We start from the raw sequence: 21,546 nt of genomic DNA, 5'->3' as shown, positions 1-21,546 counted from the left end.
TTATCCTGTTGCAGAGATGATCAAAAACCCTGGGTCTACACCATCTTCCAAGGCTCTCGAACAGTACTAAATCTATTACTTCTAATGGCCCAGCCTCTTTCCCCCTCTGGTGGCAAAATTCAAGTATCTCACATCCACCCTGAAAGTTTCTTTGTAGATGTAGGGAAGAACTTTTGTCTCCCTGCCTCCCTCCCGCCCCCAACCCCAAACAAATGGCATTGTTCAAACTCAGAACTCAGAACAAACCAATGCAAAAAAGAAAGAAAACAGCAAGTCTGTTTTAACTTTTTATTAAAATGCTTAGAATACAGATTGACTTTCTTTTGTAAAGACTGTTTTACTCTTCCTGAAATAGGACATATATGCACTCTGATAAAACAGAATGAAAAGTCTCAACTCATGGGAGTTCCCATACAAGGCTCTGATTCTGTGTTTGGAGCTAAGCTCCTCACAGCAGCTTCTTTCAGCTATCTTATTATAAGAATGGTGTTCTGTGGGACAAGAAATAGACTGATGCTAATTGACTTTTCAATCCCCTCTTTCTCCAGTGGAATAAACCACTTTCACAAGAGCTGCCCTATGTAGAACCCATAGTTTTCTAGCTTGCAACAAAGTGATTAGGGAAAAATAGGGGAAAAAACAAAAGTAAGAAAACTAACACTGAAGCAATCATACTTCTCATGTCTCTGAACAGAGAAGTATGAGTAACTTTTAACCAGAGGAAATAAAAAGGTATGCAAGTTAACTACCTAGTTCATTCACGGTTAGCTAGATTTTTTCAGTTAAGGCTTTAACACCTTTCCAAACCAATAATTTTGTCTTAATCCAGCTATGCTTGCTAATAAATGAAATGCATGCATTTCCCAAACATATATGTCACTGAGCCTCTGCATTCAGGACCTGGCAGTGAAAAACTATGCTTTCCCAACAGGTCAGTACTGATGACTAACAATGAGAAATCCAACTAAAAAGAATGACACTCTCTCACCCAGTAATGTTATCCACAGTTTCCCTACCTCACACTAAAAAGGAATCCACTGAATTTCGTTCAATCCTCCACAAATACGCATCATTACAATTTTCAATTTTGAGAAAACTACCTCTAATCTTTTATTAAAGGAATAAAGATATCCTCTCATGTTAAGACCATCTCCTATCTTCTCATCTTTTACTACAAGGGTAGACTATAGGTTAAGATCATGAAAATCCAATTTCACACATGGCACTAAGAAAATGGAACGCTATAAAAATAATCTTCATCACCCTAGTGGACATGCTGATGCTTTCACACTGGGTGTTCACTGACAATAAATGATGCTGCCTCCAAAGGAACAGTTCTACAGGCAGTTTTTGAGTTAATGTTTTTCCCAACTTATTTCTAAAATGGAGAAAGGCAATTTTATACCCTTCCCCCCCAAAAAATCTGGAGAAGCTACAGATGTTAAATTTTACTTTAAATACCAATGAATGAAACAGATAACTGATAAGGAGAAAAGATTTAAGAAAAAGAGTTCATGAACAGCCAAATCAAGACTAAATTCTGCAAGTGGAAATTTTAAAGCCCACCGAGTAAATCTTTCCTAAATTCAAACAAGTGCTACAATAACCAATTTTAAGTCCTCAACTCACAGAATTAAGAGCCCTTAAGCTGTTAACTTTGTCCTTTGTCCTCCTATTCAGAAAAATTTCCCCCTAGAATCTGTGCAAAAGTAACTGAGACACACCAGCAGTATGTGACAACATGAGAGATGGTCTCAACTCTTTCATGAGGTGAAAGTCACTTTTTATAACTCAAAATGAAAAAAGAAGGTGCTATAGAGAAATGAAATTTCACAACAGTATAAAAGCAAAGACTGGCTGAAATTTATAACTTTATAAGTAAAAATAATAACAATAACTCCCTCTGTAATTAACCCCTCCACAGTGAACACTCTACTACACATTCTGTGATGAGCTTACCACAGCGGAAACCTGCAACTGCAAGGCCAGGGTTCTGCCCCTTTTCTAGTTCTCTGTGCACAAGGTGACGCCACCTACTACAAGGCAGTCACAGAGATAGGTGAGCTCAGGGGAGCGTCTCTCCCCAACCTGCTAACTCAGCAGGAGTTAAGTTCACCCACCTGAGCCATGGCCTCCAATGTGTACCTGTTCATAAATTTATGAAGTATCTAAATACCACTCATTAGTTAAAAAAAAAAAAAAAAAAAGAATAGAAAACTCTGGACCAAGTAAATTGTGAACTCAAAAATTAAGAGGGATACCAATTACATTAACAACACTTTCTTTAAAAAATAGAATCACTTTCTTTGAAATCAACCGCAGTGGTGAGACGTGTTTTTCTTTTCAGGTGCCCCACGATGGCACACAGTTTTACCTGGCAAATTCTGCCAGTTTCCAAGTCCCGGGACCCTGACCTGCACCAGCACATGGGGCAGCGTTACCTCCCAACAGTGTGGAGAAGAGCACATGTCACCACTGGGCGATGAGAGAGTTGACAAAGACTCTTGGCTTCTCAACGCCAGACTTGGTTGGAGAGCTTTCCTTGTTCTATTAGAAAAGTTCATGAGGAAGCTGTGAATAGGATCAGTCCAGAGAAGTAAAGCTCTTTTATTTTCACTGTCCAAACATCAGTCAATGTACTGGGAGAGCCAGCGGAAACCCTCGCCGTAGCCTTGCCTCTTGAGCACACTGCACATGAACACTTCCATGGGGCGGGCATTCAGCTCCTTCAGGGTCACATTCCCCTAATGGAGGCAAAACCAAGAAAGGCCTGTTAGCATCTTCATGGTGGAAAAGCATAAAAGGGTGATTACAACAATCATTCCTTAAAAGCAAATCTAAGTAGGTATTAATTATAGAAATGTGGTCAAGGCCATACAGATGACTTCCCCAGGATTGCTTGCGTTCGGGATAGAATAAGCAGCACAGTTCTATTTCCAGCCTCTCTCTCTTTTTCTCTCTCTGAAGAGCATTTTTTTTGAACACCCAACATTCATCTGGAGAGTTATGGCAGCAAACCAAGAAAAAGCCACTGGGACCCATGGAACCAGCATGCTCTTTGATGGACAAAAGAGGTCTGAGACTGTTTAGAACTGATAATGGGTGGCATCAGGGAAATTAAGAATTCATGTGTAAACAACATTCATGCAAAACAGGAGAAACTAAACGAACTAAAAGAAACAGGTAACTAAGAAGAGGCAAGACTAAGGAACTGTAAAAAAGTCAGAAAGTTATCACAGATCACAGAACAGGAAGATTTTTAAAAATTAAATATGCCAAAACCTCAAGCTGAAGAGACCAGAATGATTCCTGCTTAATTTTATCTGATCTAGATTTTCTCTCTCATAAACCTGCTTTTCTACAACAGAGTCCTCCTTCCAACTGAAGCCCAATCAGCATAACCTGATCTGGAAGATGAGCTTTAGTCCTGGTTTTATCACTAAACTTGCTATTAGACCTGAACAAATTACTTTGTTTCCTCATCTGCAAAATGGGGATAATACTCCTACATCTCTCAGCAAGCAGCACTGAGGAAAATCAAGTGCTTTGATTTCGATGCTTGGAAAGTGATATAAATGATTACTCTTCTTCACAACCTGAAATCTCCAGTCAAAAAAATTCATTTCTGGTTAAGAAGAGCTCTTTCAAAAGAGATTTCTCAGAATCAGATTTGAAAGATAATTAGAAAGTTCTTAAAGGAGTAAGTTTGCCTTTTCTACCATTTCCTTCTGCCTCAAATACCTGAGGAATGAATCCAATTAGAAAATGGTTAAAGACAGAATATGCTCCTGCCTTCAGCAAGCTTATGAAATACCCAGAATAACACAAATCCTAAGCCTGTTTAAACTTTTGAAAGAAAAGGAGAATCTGGACAGCAAAACATCAAGTTTTAAAAGCTGTGAACGTCCCCTGAAGATTTTTCTCTTACCTTTCCTGTGGTCTGTCCATAAAGCCCAAATATCTCACGGAGTTTTTCTTCACTAATTGCATCTGTTCTGTCAATTTTGTTACCCAAGATAAGGATTGGCACATTGGATATTGTTTCATCAGTCATTAAAGCCTAAAGACAAGATAAAAAAATAAGAGCCAAGTGAGGAATCTATAAAAGCCCACCAGATAATGAACTCTGACTTCCACTATCCTTATAAGGCATTAAGTGTAAAGTAAAAATCTGACCTTTGTATCTGAGTGATTAAAGGTTCATCTTGACATTATATAACACTCTTGACAGTAGATAAAAGTCCCTTAAGTGCCTCAAAATAACTAAAACTTAAGGCTATTTACAAGGCAGACCTGCCCCAACCTTAACTTTTGAGCTAATTCACTCACTCACAAACTACCCTAAGGATATCCATTGAGCACAGTTCTAAAAAATGAATGCTCTGCCTACAGAGTCTCAAAAATGATTACAGGAAGTCCCCAGGTATTCACTGAGTGCCCAATGTATGCAAAGAACTATCTCAGGCACTGAGAGGGATACAAAAGGAAGGATAAGACATACCCCTGTCCTCAAGAAATCCTTGGTCTATGTTCATATTTATGTTAAAAAAGCTAAGTTAAGAACACAACATAGTGAATTATTCAGTGTCACAATGAATGGTGACAGAATATTAATATTAAAACAAGTTCAGGGAAATAAAACGGCAATTTTGGGCTTGAGGAAAGTCTTAGCAAAGATCCGGAACCTAAAAAGGAAGGGCAGCATTTAGGAGAAAAGGAAAAGGAAAATCATAAGCAGCTTTGCAGTAGGATAAGAATTCAGGAAGCCACACAGAGTATTGTGTGGCTGGATTAAAGTATGTATATTGATAGGCAGTGACAAAGTAAACGGGATGGGAAAGGATGACCCACATTATAGTACCAGTCTGAGTTAGCTGCAATAGATAGTAAAGAGCACAAATCCAGAAGTTAGTGAATAAAATCTATACTTGCAGTATAATGAATTCAAAGAGTATCTGTGGTGTTCATATAAGAGATGATGATCCATCCTAAGGTACAGCATTCAATGAATAGTGCAGGAGGCTTTTTAAAGAAAGAAGTAAAGAGACCAGTGTCTAAATGATAATGAAGACAAAGAATCAAAGCTGGCACAGAACTCAAGCCTGGGCATCTAGTTCTCACTAAAAGAAAAGGTTAGGAAGGAAAGCAGAGTTGAAGGGATAAAGGGAGAATGCGCTTTGACCATATTGGTCCCTACCATGTAAGTTCATGGACTAGTGGGAGAGACCTGTAAGAAAATCACTAAAGACAACAGACATTGGTAAGGTGGGGAGTCTAATGCAGTCTGAGAGGTCAGGAAAGCCTTCCTAGAAGTGGTTATACCTGAACTCTGAGGTCTCTAAAGGACATTTTAAAATTTACCAGCAAAAAGGGGCTGGGGAGTAGGTATAGGTGAGAAAGCCATGCAGTAATAGCTACTTGTGCATATTCAAGGAAGTACAAGTTGTTTTCTTTGTTTGGAATACAGGTCAAGCTAGACAGTAGAAAGAAAGGAAGCTATAGAAATAAACAAAGGGAGGATCATGGAAGATCTTATATGGTATGTAAAAGATTTGTAGATTTTATCCTGAAAATGATAGAGAACTATCAGAGGATATTAAGTAGGACGATGACAAATCTGAGAAAGTTCCTTACAGCGTTCAATGCATATCAGGGTTATGGTGGAATCTATAATAATTCATTAGTTTCTGGACTATATGTCCAGATAGGTGGTAGGAGAAGATGAATAGTTCCATTATAGGAAAACAGAATCAATACATGGAGTTGTCTAGTAGGCGGTATCATGTATGAGGCTGGAGCTCAGGAGGGGTCTAGATGAGAGAAATCCATTTGAGAGTCATTGATAGGTAGGTGCCAGATGAAGGAACTGGAGTAAATGAGACTAGCTTGGGAGAAAACATAGACCTTGATTAACATCAACATTTAAGGACTAAGCAGAGGAACAAGTGCTTGTGAAAGACACCGAGAAGTATCAGCCAGAGAGATAGCACCAAAATTAAGAATATAAAAGGGAGTTTAAAGAGAGAGAGAGAGAATGGCCAGCGCCAAGAGATCAAGTAAGATAAGGACTGCCTGGCAGGCAATTCTACATGAAATTAGAGCTATAGATTTGAGAAACATACTTACAAACAACTTTGAGACGGGTTAAAATTGCCACAAACCAGAATACAAGGAGGCAGTGACAAATCAGAGAGAAAGAAGACACATAGGGTAAAGGAGTAGGGATAATGAAGGCAGTATTACAGAAACCATCAAGTCAAGACAACGCAATGTTGACAAAGGAGAAAACTTGAAGTGACATTATCAAAGGATGAATGTGATCAAAACCGAAGACTGAGAACAGACTGTGAAGGTCTGGCAAGTCATTCAGTGGGAGCATGGGTAGGCACAACCTGAGAATGCAGGTTCAGAAATATAAAGAACGATACGGGGAGGGGGTGGCTGATGAGGAATTACTTAATGGGTACAATGTATACTATTCAGGTGATGGACACCCTAAAGCCCTATTTGACCACTACACAATCTATGCGTGTAACAAAATTGTACTTGTACCCCATACATTTATACAAATTTAAAAAATGCAAAGAACTCTAATATCTTTTAGTGTTTCGCTACTACTCATCAAGAGTATAAAGAGTACGCCAACACTACTTATAAAGAGTGATTATACATGATACGTGAAAGGGAACACCATTTATTATCCTGGGACAACAGGCATACATGAGGAATGTCCTAAGCAAACTGGGCCATACAGTTACCCTATGATATAAACAAAGTTATTAAAGTTCAAGCTTAATTTCCTCAGGATATTGAAAGGCAATGTCTTAGATTTTAAAACATTTTCTTCCTACAACTAGGATTTTTCACCAAATGTTAAATATGATTAAGTATTGGCACTACTGAGCTGTATTCCTTAAAAGAAATAGAGGCCAAAAAGGGGGAAAACATATAAACATACATTAAGCTCAACTTTGGATTCCATGAGGCGAGAATGATCAGCACAGTCCACCAGAAAGACAATCCCATTAATTGCAGGGAGATAATTTTTCCAAACCCGTCGTGCTAAAAGACAAATGTACAGTTGTATTAATTAAAAAACATATATTTTAAAAATGAATACCCTAATGGTCAATTCTTGGCCAGGTTCCAATAAGATTAGACTCCCCATAGATTTCTCAAAGTCCTGGGCAGCAATAATTAAGTCAGAACAGAGGATGCAAACTGATGGTCCATGAGCTGAATGTGATTTCTGTAAATTTGAAAATCGGAGTTTCTGCCTTCCTTGAAAAATTGCAACATTTGGCAATCCTATGTCTACTTACACACATGCCAATAATCAGCTGAAAATGAATGGTGGCTGCCCATTTGGATGATGTCTGAGCTCTTCAGTTTGCCAAAATTTCCACTACTCCCCTTTTGCTGTCTTACACCCAGTCAATTTTACTCACTTAAATGAACTGGCTTGCCCCTGGAGCAATTTTAGTTTGCAACCTCTGAGTTAAAACATCAGGATACAAACTACTTATCCATATTACTTTAGTCCCAAGTTAGTTTCTAACCAACTAATGTGTGGGTGGGTGTGCTGATACACATTTCTGCACAGCCCTCAGGGGGGACTAGGCCTGAGGAGTGGTTGAATCTCCAGGCCAGCTGCCTCAGCCTCCCATATTTATCCCAGCATGCCTTATAAATGTTACTTTTTTTTTTTTTTTTCCTGAGACAGAGTCTCACTCTGTTGCCCAGAGTAGGGTGCCGTGGCGTCATCCTAGCTCACAGCAACCTCAAACTCCTGGGCTCGAGCAATCCTAATGCCTCAGCCTCCCAAGTAGCTGGGACTACAGACATGCACCACCATGCCTGGCTAATTTTTTCTATATAGATTTTTAGTTGTCCAAATAATTTCTTTCTATTTTTAGTAGAGACGGGGTCTCGCTCTTGCTCAGGCTGGTCTCGAACTCCTGACCTTGAGCAATCCTCCCGCCTCGGCCTCCCAGAGTGCTAGGATTACAGGTGAGCCACTGCGCCCGGCCTAAATGTTACTTTTGTTTGTGACATAAAGTGGTAAAAGTTGGGAAGCAGTGCCTTAATTGTATTACAATTTCTAAGTCGTTCATTTCTAGTCCTTGCAATGTGATAAATAAGGAAGCAACTCTTTATCAGTTAATAATGGTTACCTCTGAAGAGTGGGATTGGGAAGGAAAATTGGGGGAACTTTCACTTTCCATATTTCTGTATGATTGAGTTTGATACATTGAATCTTTACTGCTTCATAAGTTAAAATTTTATAGGTATACAAATAAAAAAAGGAAATCTCCAGATGTACAGTATTTTAGTAACTTCTGTAAAATGGTGGCTAGGTTATTAGTATGTTTGTTAAGTAAATTTTCCTCAGCCAAACAAAGCCAAACTATGTAACACATGAAGACATTTCCCTTCTTTCTTTAACAAAACCTGAAAGCTAAATTTATCACACTAAACAATCTACACCTCCCAGTTCAGGTATCTAAAACCATCTGGTGTCTACTCCTTCCGCATTTTCCAAATGGTCTTGGTTCAGTCTTATCTCACTCTAAATTTAAATGTCTAAGTAGATACAAATCCTTTTGTGGAAGAAGCAGAAAAGACACCATATACTCATTCCTACCCAAATGAAAATAATATAAGCTCATTATAGGAAAAAAGGAAACAAATAATTTATAATCACTCCATCAAAACACATCCCCTGTTAATGTTTTGGTATATTTTCTTCCAATCTTTTTTCTTTACAGGTATTTTAAATGATTATGACCATACTACATTTCAGGATATAAATATTAAGTGAATAAATGTAATTATGCTAATGAAACTATAAAATTATTAGGCTGAACCATTAGAAATGACCAATATTCTATTTACTTTCTTTGTCTTGAAATAGGGTCTTGCTCTGTCACCCTGGCTGGAGTACAGGGCATCATCATAGCTCACTACAACCTCAAACTCCTGGGCTCCAGTGATCCTCCCACCTCAGCCTCCCAAGTAGTCCTGAATAGCTGGGACTAAAGGCCCATGCTACTATACCTGGCTAATTTTTATATTTTTTGTAGAGACAGGGTGTTCTTATGTTGCCCAGGCTATTCTTGAACTCCTGGACTCAAGTGATCCTCCCTCCAGGGCCTCCCAAAGTGCTAGGGTTACAGGCATGAGCTACCGCATCTGGCCTTTTTTTTTTTTTTTTTTTTTAAGAGGTAGGGTCTCTGTCACCCAGGCTGGAGTACAGTGGTGCAATCATAGCTCATTGCAGCCTAAAACTCCTGGGGTCAAGCAATCCTCCCAAAGTGCTGGGATTATAGGCATGAGCCACCATGCCTGGCTATTACTCTTAGTTGTCTGCTAATTATAAATATGGATATTACACTGAGTTATTTAACTATATATATTTTTAAAACTATATTAGATTTGACCTAATATAGTGTTTCAAAAGGAGACTTCTCAACTCAATTTGAAACAAATGAGTAAATCTGACGGTATCTATAGTTTCTTTTCCCTACCTTTCCAGAATATTTATTCCTACATCTTAAATGTTTTACTTCTGCATCTAGAGTCTTGCCAAATGTAAATGAAGTGTATATTAGGTAAAGATGCCCATTTTGTATGTCCTTAAAACACATTCAAGACACCTGATAGGTATCTGAGAAGCAAACAGACATAGCATAAGCAAGGCAAAAAGCACTGATGAGGAAAGCAAAAAGGTAGAAGAAACTGATATACCAACTGTCCCAAATGGGTAGAGTATACAAAATATCAACTTAGATCAGAGTGGTCACATGTAGATACTGTATTATTTTTGCAACTTTTGACAAGTCTGAAATTACTTACAAATGATCAGCTGATTTCCTACATACTTACACTCCATCGAATAAAAAATACAAAAGGGACTTGGTAACTAAATGTAATATGTGATACTGTGCTGGACCTGTTCAAGAGGAAAAAACGCTATAAAAGAGATTAGTGAGACAACTGATCCCCAAAAGGAGAATATACACTATAAAGTAGATAAAAATAAAACTTCCTGGATTTGATAACTATTATGATTATATAAGGGAATATTCTTTGTTCTTAGGAACTAGGCACTAAAGTGTTAAGGGGTTAAAGAGGCATGATACAAGCACAAATGGTTCAGAAACAGTAAACATTAATATGTATTATCGAGGGAGGAGGAAACTAATAAATCTGGGCAAAATGTATATGTGAGTGGAGTTCCCTGTATTATTTATGCAATTTTTGAGGAGTTTGAAATTACTTAAAAATATTAAGTGAATAAAACAACTTCATTTAAGTATTATAAGACCCCATTCCTAAATGCAAGTAATTTAAAAGGTAAAAATAACACACTGCTTTTAAAAAACAGGGGGGACACAAAATGAACCACAAGTCAATACCATGCTTCCACTAAGTCGTCTCTTACCTTGCTCATGCCCACCAAGATCAAAAGTTGTAAAAGTCATTCCAGCAATTGTCAGCTCTTCTGATGCTGAAAAATTGTTTAAAAAAGAAAGAAATTTCTCAATCCAACGAGGCGCAACTACCAGTACCATAAGCCAATAACAACGCAAAACTTAATGAAGCTTTCACCTTGTAAAGAAAAGGATACAAGAAGCCAGGCGTGGCAGCACACGCCTGCAGTCCTAGCTACTAAGAAGGCTGAGGCAGGAGGATCACTTGAGCCCAGGAGTTTGAGACCAGCTTGGGCAACAGTGACGCTCCGTCTCAAGAAAAATAGAAAAAGAAAAGAATACAAGGGTGAAAATGCCCTTAAACTATTCTAAAAGCCAAAAGCTTTTCTCCAAGGTGTTTTCTCCTTCTTGGAAGTAGATATGGGAGATGTGTCCCATTATAGGACCAGTGACAAAAGATGATGACAAAGTTCCAGAGGTTTTAGACCTACAAGTATGTGACCTGAGTGTGTCCTATACGGAACTTTTTCAACTGAGTTGGCTTTTGGGACCTCAGTTGATACAAGAACTAAATCAACTAGAGATTCATCCTCCAAGCCTGACAATGATCTTCAAAGATCAAACGGTCACCTGGTATTTTCAAACCTACTCGGATGCAGCGTTGGAACGTGTTGGCCCAATCTGTCATCTTTGAGCATGTGAAGAAGAGTGGTTTTGCCCGCATTGTCCAAACCCAAGAATACAAGTTTTCCAGATTTCTTGTAGAGTCCTAAAAGGAAAAAATTGTTAACATAAATTTGTTCTCTACATACCAAAGGCTGTTTGTATTTAAATTGCTGAAGGAAATGCACAAAGTTTGAAACCTATTATATTTCAAGAAAATGGCTTTACCTAGGAACTGGAGCACACTGCTGAAGCCATTGTAGATCCACTCGAAGATGAAAGACATTATTAATGCTTACTACCTGTATAAAATATGAAAGTAGCAAACATTAGCTTTCTGAATGCCAGTATAGTTCCAGAGAAGTTACCTCTTATTCCCTGGCCCCGATAGCATGTTTACAGTCCCATGTTTTCAGGCATAAGAAAGCAAAATAAAGAAGATAAACTCCTTCCCTCTTGAGACTTACAGATTTTGCAACCTGCAGGGACGCCTCTAGAATCATCCTATCTTGTACAAACTCCTGATTTCCTAACAGTTTTCGATCTATAATACTCAGAGACCAACCAGCCTTGAACTTATTGAGAAAGGCCACGTTGGTCTTAATATTTATTCTGTACCTTTAAACTTTAGCATAAAAGAAAAAAAAAGTTAAACTAGCTAGTTGGAGACAAAGCGAATTACTGTTTCCACTGTCACCTATTTATTTGGGCATCAAAGATACCCAGATTTTCTGTCTTTTATATAATGGAATACAAGGGTGTTTTCAGTATAGACAAAACAGCCTTCTATTGGAAGAAGATGCCATCTACAACTTTCACAGCAAGAGAAGAGAAGTCAATGCCTGGCTTCGAAGCTTCAAAGGAGTTAAAAATCTACAGGCATACCTTATGTTATTGTACTTTGCAGATATTGAGTTTTTTTTACAAATGGAAGGTTCATGGTAACCCTGCATCAATAAATCTGTCAGCACCATTTTCCAATAGCATGTGCTCACTTTGTGTCTCTATCTCACATTTTGGCAATTTTCACAATGTTTCAACCTTTTTCATTATTACTGTATCTGTTATGGTGGTCTGTGATCAGTGATCTTTGATGTTACTATTATAATTGTTTTGGTGCACCACGAACCACACCCACAGAAGACAGCAAACTTAATAAATGTTGTGTGTGTTCTGACTGCTCCACCAACCGGCAGTTCCCCCATCTCTCTCTCTCTCCTCAGGTCTCCTTATTCCCTAAGGCACAACAATATTAAAATTAGGCCAATTACTAACCCTACAATGGCCTCTAAATGTTCAAGTGAAAGGAAGAGTCACACGTCTCACACTTGAAATCAAAAGCTAAGAATGATTAAGCTTAGTGAAGAAAGCATGTCAAAAGCCTAGACCAGCTGAACACTAGGCCTCTTGCACCAGTTAACCAAGTTGTAAATGCAAAGGAAAAGTTCTTGAAGGAAATTAAAGGTGCTACTCCAGTGAACACACGAATAATAAAAAGTGAAAAAGCCTTATGGCTGACATGGAGAAAATCTGAGTGGTCTAGACAGATCAAACCAGCCACACATTCCTTTAAACCAAAGGCTAATCCAGAGCAAGGCCCTAACTCTATTCAGTTGTATGGAGACTGAGAGAGGTGAGGAACCTGCAGAAGGAAAGTTGGAAGCAAGCAGATGTTGGTTGATGAGGCTGAAGAAGCCGTCTCCATAACATAAAAGTATAAGGTAAAGCAGCAAATGCTGATGTAGAAGCTATAGAAAGTTATCAAAAAGATCTAGCTAAGATAATTGATGAAGATGGCTACGCCTAAGCCAATTTTTAGTGTAGACAAAACAGCCTTCTATTGGAAGAAGATGCCGTCTACAACTTTCATAGCAAGAGAACAGAAGTCAATGCCTGGCTTCAAAGCTTCAAAGGATAAGCTGACTCTCTTGTTAAGGGTTCATTCAGTTGGTGACTTTAAGTTGAAACAAATGCTTACTGACCATTTCAAAAATCCTAAGGCCTTTAAGAATTATGCTGAATCTACTCTTCCTACAGCCTATCTGTTTACAGCATGGTTTAGTAAATATTTCAAGCTCACTCTTGAGACCTACTGCTCAGAAAAAGATTCCTTTCAAAATATTACTGCTCATTGACAATGTACTCACTCACCCAAGAGTTCTGATGGTGATGTACAAAGAGATGAATATTGTTTTCTTGCCTGCCAACACAAACATCTATTCTGCAGCCCATGGATCAAGGAGTCATTTTGACTTTTAAGTCTAATTATTTAAGAAATACATTTTGTAAGGCTATAAACTGCCATAGATAGTGATTCCTCTGATGGATCTGGACAAAGTAAATGGAAACCTCTGGAAAGGATTCACCATTCTAGACACCATTAAGAACATTTGTGATTCATGTGAGCAGTCAACATATGAACATTAACAGGAGTTTGAAAGAAGTTCATTCCAACCCTCGTGGATGACTCTGAGGGGTTCAAAACTCTAGAGGAGGAAGTAACTGCAGATGTTAGGGAGACCAACCAGCCTTGAACTTATTGAGAAAGGCCACGGTGGAAATAGCAAGAGAACTAGAATTAGAAGTGGAGCCTAAGCAAGCAAGGTGGCTCACACCTATAATCCCAGCACTTTGGGAGGTTGAGGTGAAGGATCGCTTGAGGCAAGGAGTCTGAGACCAACCTGGGCAACATAAGGAGACCCCATCTCTACAAAAAACACAAAAATTAGCCAGGCATCGTGGCATGGGCCTGTAGTCCCAGCTACTCAGGAGGCTGAGGCAGGAGGATCCCTTAAGCCCAGGAATTCAAGGATACATTGAGCTATGATGGGTGCCACTGTACTCTAGCCTGGGCAACAGAGTGAGATCCTGTCCCTAAAAAATAATAAATAAGTAAGTAAGTAAGTGGAGCCTAAAGACATGACTGAATTGCTGAAATCTCACAATAAAACTTGGACAGATGAGGAGTTGCTTCTTATGAATGAGCAAAGAGAACAGGAGCGGTAACTCACGCCTGTAATCCCAGCACTCTAAGAGGCTGAGGCATGAGGATTATTTGAGGCCAGGAGTTCAAGATCAGTCTGGGCAACATAGAAAGATCCCATCTCTATAAAAAGTTCTTTAAAAATTAGCCAGACACAGTGGCGCACCCCTGTAGTCCCATCTACTTGGGAGGCTGAGGTGGGAGGATTGCTTGAGCCCTGGAGTTCAAGGCTGCAATGAGCTATGATCATTGCATCACTGCACTCCAACCTGGATGACAGAGCAAGTTCCTATCTCTTAAGAAAAAGAATAAATGAACAAAGAAAGTGGATTTTTTTTTATTGCCACTCTGATCCAAGTCCCAGAAAATGGTTTCTTGAGAAGGAAATCTACTCCCGATGAAGATGCTGTGAATACTGTTGAAATGACAACAAAGGATTTCTAATATTACACAAACTTAGTTGACAAAGCAGAGGCAGGTTTTGTGAGGACTGACTCTGATTTTGAAAGAAATTCTAATGTGGGTAAAATGCTATCAAACAGCATCACATGCTACAGAGAAATCTTTTGTGAAAGGAAGAATCGATTGATATTGCACACCTCATTGTCGTATTTTAATACATGGCCATAATCACTCCAACCTTCAGCAATCAACACCCTCAGTCAGCAGCCATCAACATGGAGGCAAGACCCTCCACCAGCAAAAAGATTATGACTTGCTGAAAGCTCAGACGATTATTAGCAATTTTTAGCAAAAACAGTATTTTTTAATTAAGGTATGTACACTGTTTTTTAGACATAAGGCTATTGCACACTTAATAAACATAAAAGTATAAACATAGCTTTTATATTCACTGGCAACCCAAAGTAGTGTTGTGACTCACTTTATTGTGATACTTGCTTTATTGTGGTGGTCTGGAACCAAACTCGCAATCTCTCTGAGGTATGCCTGTACTTTCTTCTGTCACTGTGGGACTCACTCCTCTACTAGGCAGCTGCTCATTCACATTCCTGAGATACACCACTGCTGTCTGCCAGTTAGCAGCAGCTCTAGGAAATCAGTCTCATCAACAATGTGGATCAATCTCATCAATAGTCTGGATCAAAATGCCATACAGATGAACTACGTAGAAAATAAAATTGAAAAGCATATTGACCTAAATGAAAAGCATGTTTACCTATCCTTGTAAACAGCTCTAAAATCTGAAGTCCCTCAAACTCCTATTGGCTGGTACAATTTGCCCTGTTCCGTTTACCAATGCTATCTCTTTTAAATAATATTTGTTTCACCTCTCTTGCAGATATGTGTCTCTACTTATAAAGCAATGACATCACTATTTTAGAGAAACCTGAGGGGATAAGAAGAGAATCCTTTCATAATGTGAATAATGAAGTCCCAACCCGCTTTACAAATATGAATTTTCTTTAAAAAAGAATACCTGTTCAGGATATAGCAGCAGGTTCCTAAGCACACATCTTAATTAGCACTGATATTAAATACCATTTCTGTTGTTTCCCATAGGCCTAGACAAAACTAACCATGATCCAAAGCAACTAAAAGGTCTACATACATAGGTAATAAGCAAAAGGACCTCTGAGTGAAGTTAAGAGGGGAGGACCTAGAGATCTTGGTAGTTTCTAAGGATTCTCAGTCAGCATTTCCTGGTCATGCTGAATTTTTGCCTCATTAGCTCAGATTTGGTGCAGAAAAAAGGAAGGTCTCCACTTTTACTTCTCTCCATCAGCAAGAACATCTGAACACAAGGCTTTATACCAGATGTGACCAACTGCAATCAAACAAGACTTTCAGAACAGTAACCTGTAAAAGGATTACCTACAAAAATCCACCTATCTTCACTCAAAGAATGCTGGATGAAGAGTAAACTAAAATATAGAGACAGTATGTTTTTTGGTTTTCATCTAATTGCTGGGTTTTTAACAGGCCTATGGCCTGACCTATAAATTTTAGGGCCTGATTAGTGCTTACTTTTCATGACTCTTACCATAGAGAGCCAAATAAGGCTTGGGAATTTGGATGGAGGTACAGACTAAGCTTTTACGAAAACATACTAAATGAGGTTTTTGGTTTTTGTTGTTGTGGGTTTTTTTTTTTTTTTTTGCCCTTTTCAGTAACATTCAAATACATTTTGGAAGAAAGACAGACCACATTAAACACGTTAAATAATAGTTTTGTCTGGAAACTTAACCTGTACTTTCAATAGTCCTATAACTTAAACATACTTACAAAGTTCCATGCTTAAGTTCCCATTTACTATAGATAAGTAAAAGAACAATGCACCTTTCCCCTGCACCTCCCCCAAGCCAGACATCCTTCCCTCCTTTTCTCAATCTACCACTTGGAGAAGTGCAGCTCACCTTTAGAAAGCACCCCTCATTAGGGTCACTCCTACTCTCATCACTCTTTACAACCCAACATATCTATATACATTCCTACTACACTGGTTTGCAGACACTTTACAGACTCTTTTTAAAAATTTTACATCACTTTGGAAGAATTCCCAATTAGGTGAATTCTGCAAAGGTGACAAAGGGAAAACCCCACACTAACAAATTTTTCATGGCAATAGAACTACTTTAATTTTCCAATTTATTTTCCCATGACATCCCTGTTTTAAAAGCCATACAATTCACCCCTCCAAAATGATCTATGAAGAGCAAGTGAAGAAAATTTTCAGGTGTCTTAAAAAAAAAATACTAACAACCCTTACTAAACCCAAAGAGTTGGTCTGTACTGCTACCCAAAGTTAAAGAAATGGCCCTGATGGCTCCTCTCTCCTTGAGATCTTAGTACCAACTCATCAGTAGTTTTACAATTTATACAGTACCTGCATATACATCTCATTTCATTCTCACATCAACTCTACCAGGCAGGGATCATTTAGCCTCATTTAACAAGATGAAGGAAGATGCTGACACTCCTAGGTTAGCTGACTTGCCCAAGATTGCTCAGCTGAAAAACTACAGTGCCAGGACTTAAACCCTCAACTTTTAACACCAAAGTCTAAGCTCTTCTGTTAAACGCATACAAAACTCAACTCCAAATCACAAAATTGCTTAAAAAAACATAAAACTTCCTTAACCCACCAACTACACGAATGATAATCTTTCGAAGTTTTCTTCCTTATAATTCATCACACCTTTTGGATGGTATTTTAATAACTAGCATTATTTTTATTTTCTATTCTTGATCCACCCTACTACCTTAAGGCAAGTTAGAAAACTCTAAAATTTAAGGGTTGTAAGCTATCAATATAAACACCACTAATGTACCCAAAATGAAAACTTGCACATTTCAGGACTGATTCAAACAAATAGAAAGGAAAAGCACCAAACTGACCATCAGCCAATTAGAAAATTTACATATTACTTCTTATACATACTCAGAGTAACTTTAAGACACCATTCCATACAGATCTGGGTACTAGGCAGCTGGCTTTTAACTAAAAAAAGTCTGCTTAGCTGCGGCGTAAATGTCAAAGGTCAGCCCCATAAGCAAATATCTCTCAGTGCCCTTTCGCAATCAAAGCAAATGGCCAAAGGATAAAGGAGAAAAAACAAGAGCAAGGAAGAATACTAACACAGACAATTTGGTGCCGACCCTCACAAATGTGCCCCTCACTCCTCGGCTAGAAACGTGAAGAAAACACTAATCTATTTAAAATGCACATAAGGGAATTTTTCCATGCACAGACGAGACAAGGGAAGTCAGGTGGAAGGAGAAAATATGGGGTTTGATCCAGGACAGGAGATGATATCCGAGAGCTGACACGGGGGGAGCCCTGGACTAGGAGCCCGTACACCTGGTCCCAGTGCTCACACTTGCCAGCTGCGGGGCCTTGACGAGCCTCAGTCCCTGGGCCTGTAAAATAAGGATAATCAAGGGCTTCCACCCGAAGGCTGAGAGGCTCATCCAAGACAGAGGACATGAAGCCGTTTCGTAAATCGGAGAGCAAAGTACAGACAGGAAAACTGCTATCCGGCTCAGCAACAGCAAGATCCCCAAGCGGAAGGCAGGTGGACCCTATACCCCAGAAGCCAGCAAGGGGATGGAGGAGACCCGGCCGAGTCGGCCCGTCCCCGCCCAGAACCAGCCCGGCGGCCCCACAGAACCGCCTGCGTGTCACTTCCCTCCCCAACCTCGCCAGGGCGGCCTCCGCCCCGACTCCCCCACCGTCCGCCCCAGCCCCTCTGGCCCTGGCTCCCTCCCCTGACGCTGCCCCCTAACTCACGGCCCGAGGGGCTCCTCCGGTGGCGGCGGGCAGCTAAGACCCTCCCTGACGGCACACGGACCAGCAGCAACCGGGACCGCCAGCTACTCGCCGGATGTACGTCACGCCTCCTCCCCCGAGATTTCCGGGCGCGTGCTTGCGCCCCCCACCGCTTCGTAACGTCACGCCGCTTTGCCTGGTGCCGCCCTACCAGCGCCGCGAGCTGCGGAGAGGCGGGCATAGGGCGTGACGAAGCGCACCCAGGGGCGGGCCCTGTTTGGCCCCGCCCACTCCTGCAGGGAGACCAGGCCGCGCGAGACGTGGCAGTGCCGGGGCCCAGCGGGCGGGGCGGGGGCCAGGCGTGACCTGGCGGCCTCGGGCTTTCGGCTCCTGGTGTCACCTTTCCTGTGTTCCCTAGACGCGCCAGGGAAGTCCGGAGTGGCGGCCGACGGTTGGGTAGGTCCTAGGAAAGTAGACCTGACCTTGCGGCCCACCCAAGGCGCGTCCCACCAAGCTTTCCCTTTAAGTCACATTTTCCCTGCCCGGGGGTGGCCTGTGTTTTAGAAGAACAGCTGTTATTTATTGTGCGCTTATGTTCAGGCAGTGCACTGGGTGTTTTACACGCTTTGTCTCATTTAACCCTCTTTACAGTCCTGTGGAGCGGATACTGTTATTATCTCCGTTTTACAAATGAGGGAACCGAAGTTCAAGATAGTCCGGTAACCAAGCCCAGATTCATACAGCTGAGTGGCAAAGCAACGCGTTGGCCCCCACCGTACTTCGCATGCATTTTCCCACTCAATTCTGAGGACAGCCCTGTGAGATTGGTGTTATTATTACTCCCGTTTTACAGAACACAGTTAAACTGAAAGATAAATGGTGTTTTTAAATAGGAAGACTCAATATCATGAAGATCTCAATTTTCCTTTAAAATTATAGATGTAGGCCAGGCAGGGTGGCTTATGCCTATGATCCCAACTTTTTGAGACACCGAGAGGGGAAGATCTCTTGTGCCCAGAAGTTCAAGGTTACAGTGAACTGTGATCACATCACTGCACTCCAGCCTGGGTGTTAGAGCAAGATCCTGTCTCTAAAAAAAAAGAAAACAAAATAAAATTATAAATTTAACATATTTCTAATAAAAGTACTAATAGGATTAATAGGTCGTGTGTTGATTTCTTTTACCACATTCACATAACTCATTACAGTATATTGTTATAATTGTTCTTTTTTATTACTAGTTATTGTTAATCTCTTACTGTCCCTAATTTATAAGTGTAAATAAGTATTTATAAGTATAATATATACTGTCCCTATTTATACTTTTATCATAGGTATGTGTGTATAGGAAAAAACACATATATAGAGGGTTTAGTGCTATCCGTGGTTTCAGGCATCCACTGGGGACCCCTGGACCCTAATACCCCTGTGCAGAGGGTATTAATGAGCATTCTTGGCATAAATGCCTGTGGAAGGGAGGGGTTGGAAGTGTAGGGAGAAGGAGAAGTTAGGCTATGATGAAGTCGCAAAGAAAAACCTCAGCTGACTCCACAGTGAACTCCGAAATCTGAGAGATGGACCGTCAAAGATGCCCAAGGGGATGACCTTTCTGTTTGATCAGTCTTTGGATACAGAGGGGTGTGACCAAGGAAGGGCAAGGCAATTCCAAAGAGGGCTGACAGCTGAGGGTTGTGAGCCAGCACTCCTGGCATCTGGAAAGAATAAGGTTTTTATTCCTGAAAAGGGATCTGGGTGACACATCGCATCATTCATTCCAGTTCCAAAGAGGTCTCCTATACACAAGGAAAACAGCTGTTTTCTCCCATTATACTCTCAACACAGAACCTTTCCGGTCACCAGAATGGGAGGAGAGGGTGTTCCACATTAACTAATTGTCCAACACAAGCTGGGTGTCCTACAATTTAACTCAATTCTGACAGAAACTGAAGTTAGTGCAGATCCTGCAGGGTAAGGGCTCAGTCCCACACGACTTCCTCTCACTTTAGATGCCAATCACAAGCCCCAGGCTGGCACCTGTGCTCCTGACAGACCGGCTGTAAATTGGAGGTTCGCACCACCGCCTCATCAGGTTCAATCATTTGCTAGAATGGCTCACAGAACTCAGGGAAACGTTTACTTAAGTTTAGCAGTTTACCAGGAAACAATGTGTGTGTGTTTAACTACCCTATTTGTTTTCTAAAATTCATGTGGAAAAATAAATAAGACTAGTTTGGAAACAGGCTCTGAAAAAGAACAAGGAAAGGGGATCTAGCACTATCAAATATTAAAACATATTCTAGAGCCTCAGTAATTAAAACTGGTGCACAAAAGACCAAAGAAACCAATGAGACAAAATAAAGCGCAGAAATAGACCCAAGTACTTGCAGAAATAAAACTAAAGTGGCATCTGGTACTCGAGCAATACTCGGGGGGCTGGGTGGGCGAGCTTACCACCTTCTCCCCTCCTTTCATGCTGGGATCTTGGGCATTGAATTTGAATCCCGCCCAGACATAGAAAAGGGTCAGCCTATGTTCTGAGGCTTCTTACCAGCTTTTGATAAACCATGGGCTGTGCTTATGGGGCTCGGAACCCCAGTGTGTGCATCCTGGAGGCACAGGGCTGCCCCAGTGCAAACTAAAGCATTGAATTACTGCCTCTGGTGGGAGTCTGGTTGCACAAGGTTGGGGTGTCCAAATTACAAGGAGAGGGCTTGGGAGGAAGGAGGAAGCATGCAGGCAGAGTCTCAGAAAAGCTGCAACTCTACCCACCAACTGGGCAGCCTTGAGCAAGTTGACAGATGCCCCAGGCCACCACATACCTTGTAAAATGGGTGAAGTAGGCATTGTTGTGCATGTAAAGTAGTTTTTCCAGAGTATGTTTTTAATAGATGTTTCTATAATGTGTTTTTAAATAAATAATAAAAGGAGTTGAGATAATTGGGTAGTCAAAAAAACTTAGAAATTGAACCCATAACTGAAATACCACTCCAAATAAGTTCCAAGTGATTCAGAGATTTGTATATTTTGAAATGACACAATAAAAGTACTATAAAAATAGAAGAAAGCATGGGTTCCTTATAATCTTGGAATGGGGAAGACCTTTCTGACTATGACTGAAAATCCAGAAGCCATAAAAGAAAAGATTGACAAGTTCGACTACATAAAAATAAAAAACTGGCCGGGCGCGGTGGCTCACGCCTGTAATCTTAGCTCTCTGGGAGGCCGAGGCGGGCGGATTG

At 40.3% G+C, this 21,546-nt stretch overlaps 1 protein-coding gene across 2 annotated transcripts; it reads right to left on the bottom strand.

Moving 5' to 3' along the window:
- Positions 1–276: 276 nt before the first annotated feature.
- SAR1A (secretion associated, Ras related GTPase 1A) lies at positions 277–18,438 on the bottom strand. Of its 2 annotated transcripts, none has more exons than XM_012658947.1 (7): positions 18,329–18,438; positions 11,325–11,398; positions 11,064–11,202; positions 10,445–10,510; positions 6,959–7,062; positions 3,929–4,060; positions 277–2,744 (listed from the first exon to the last, which is right to left on the bottom strand). In XM_012658947.1, exons 3-7 carry the CDS (start codon positions 11,155–11,157, stop codon positions 2,628–2,630), a joined length of 513 nt encoding a protein of 170 aa, XP_012514401.1. In that variant the 5' UTR covers positions 11,158–11,202; positions 11,325–11,398; positions 18,329–18,438; the 3' UTR covers positions 277–2,627. The 2 variants fall into 2 exon arrangements, with proteins under 2 accessions (XP_012514401.1, XP_012514393.1); XM_012658939.1 differs by having other exon boundaries at positions 11,083–11,202.
- Between the last annotated feature and the right edge of the window lie 3,108 nt (positions 18,439–21,546).

Source organism: Propithecus coquereli, unplaced genomic scaffold, assembly GCF_000956105.1.
Source record: "Propithecus coquereli isolate 6110/MARCELLA unplaced genomic scaffold, Pcoq_1.0 Scaffold117, whole genome shotgun sequence".
Classification (NCBI taxonomy): domain Eukaryota; kingdom Metazoa; phylum Chordata; class Mammalia; order Primates; family Indriidae; genus Propithecus; species Propithecus coquereli.
The sequence above is the reverse complement of the archived record's forward strand: the minus strand, read 5'-3'. Positions and strand labels throughout refer to the sequence as shown.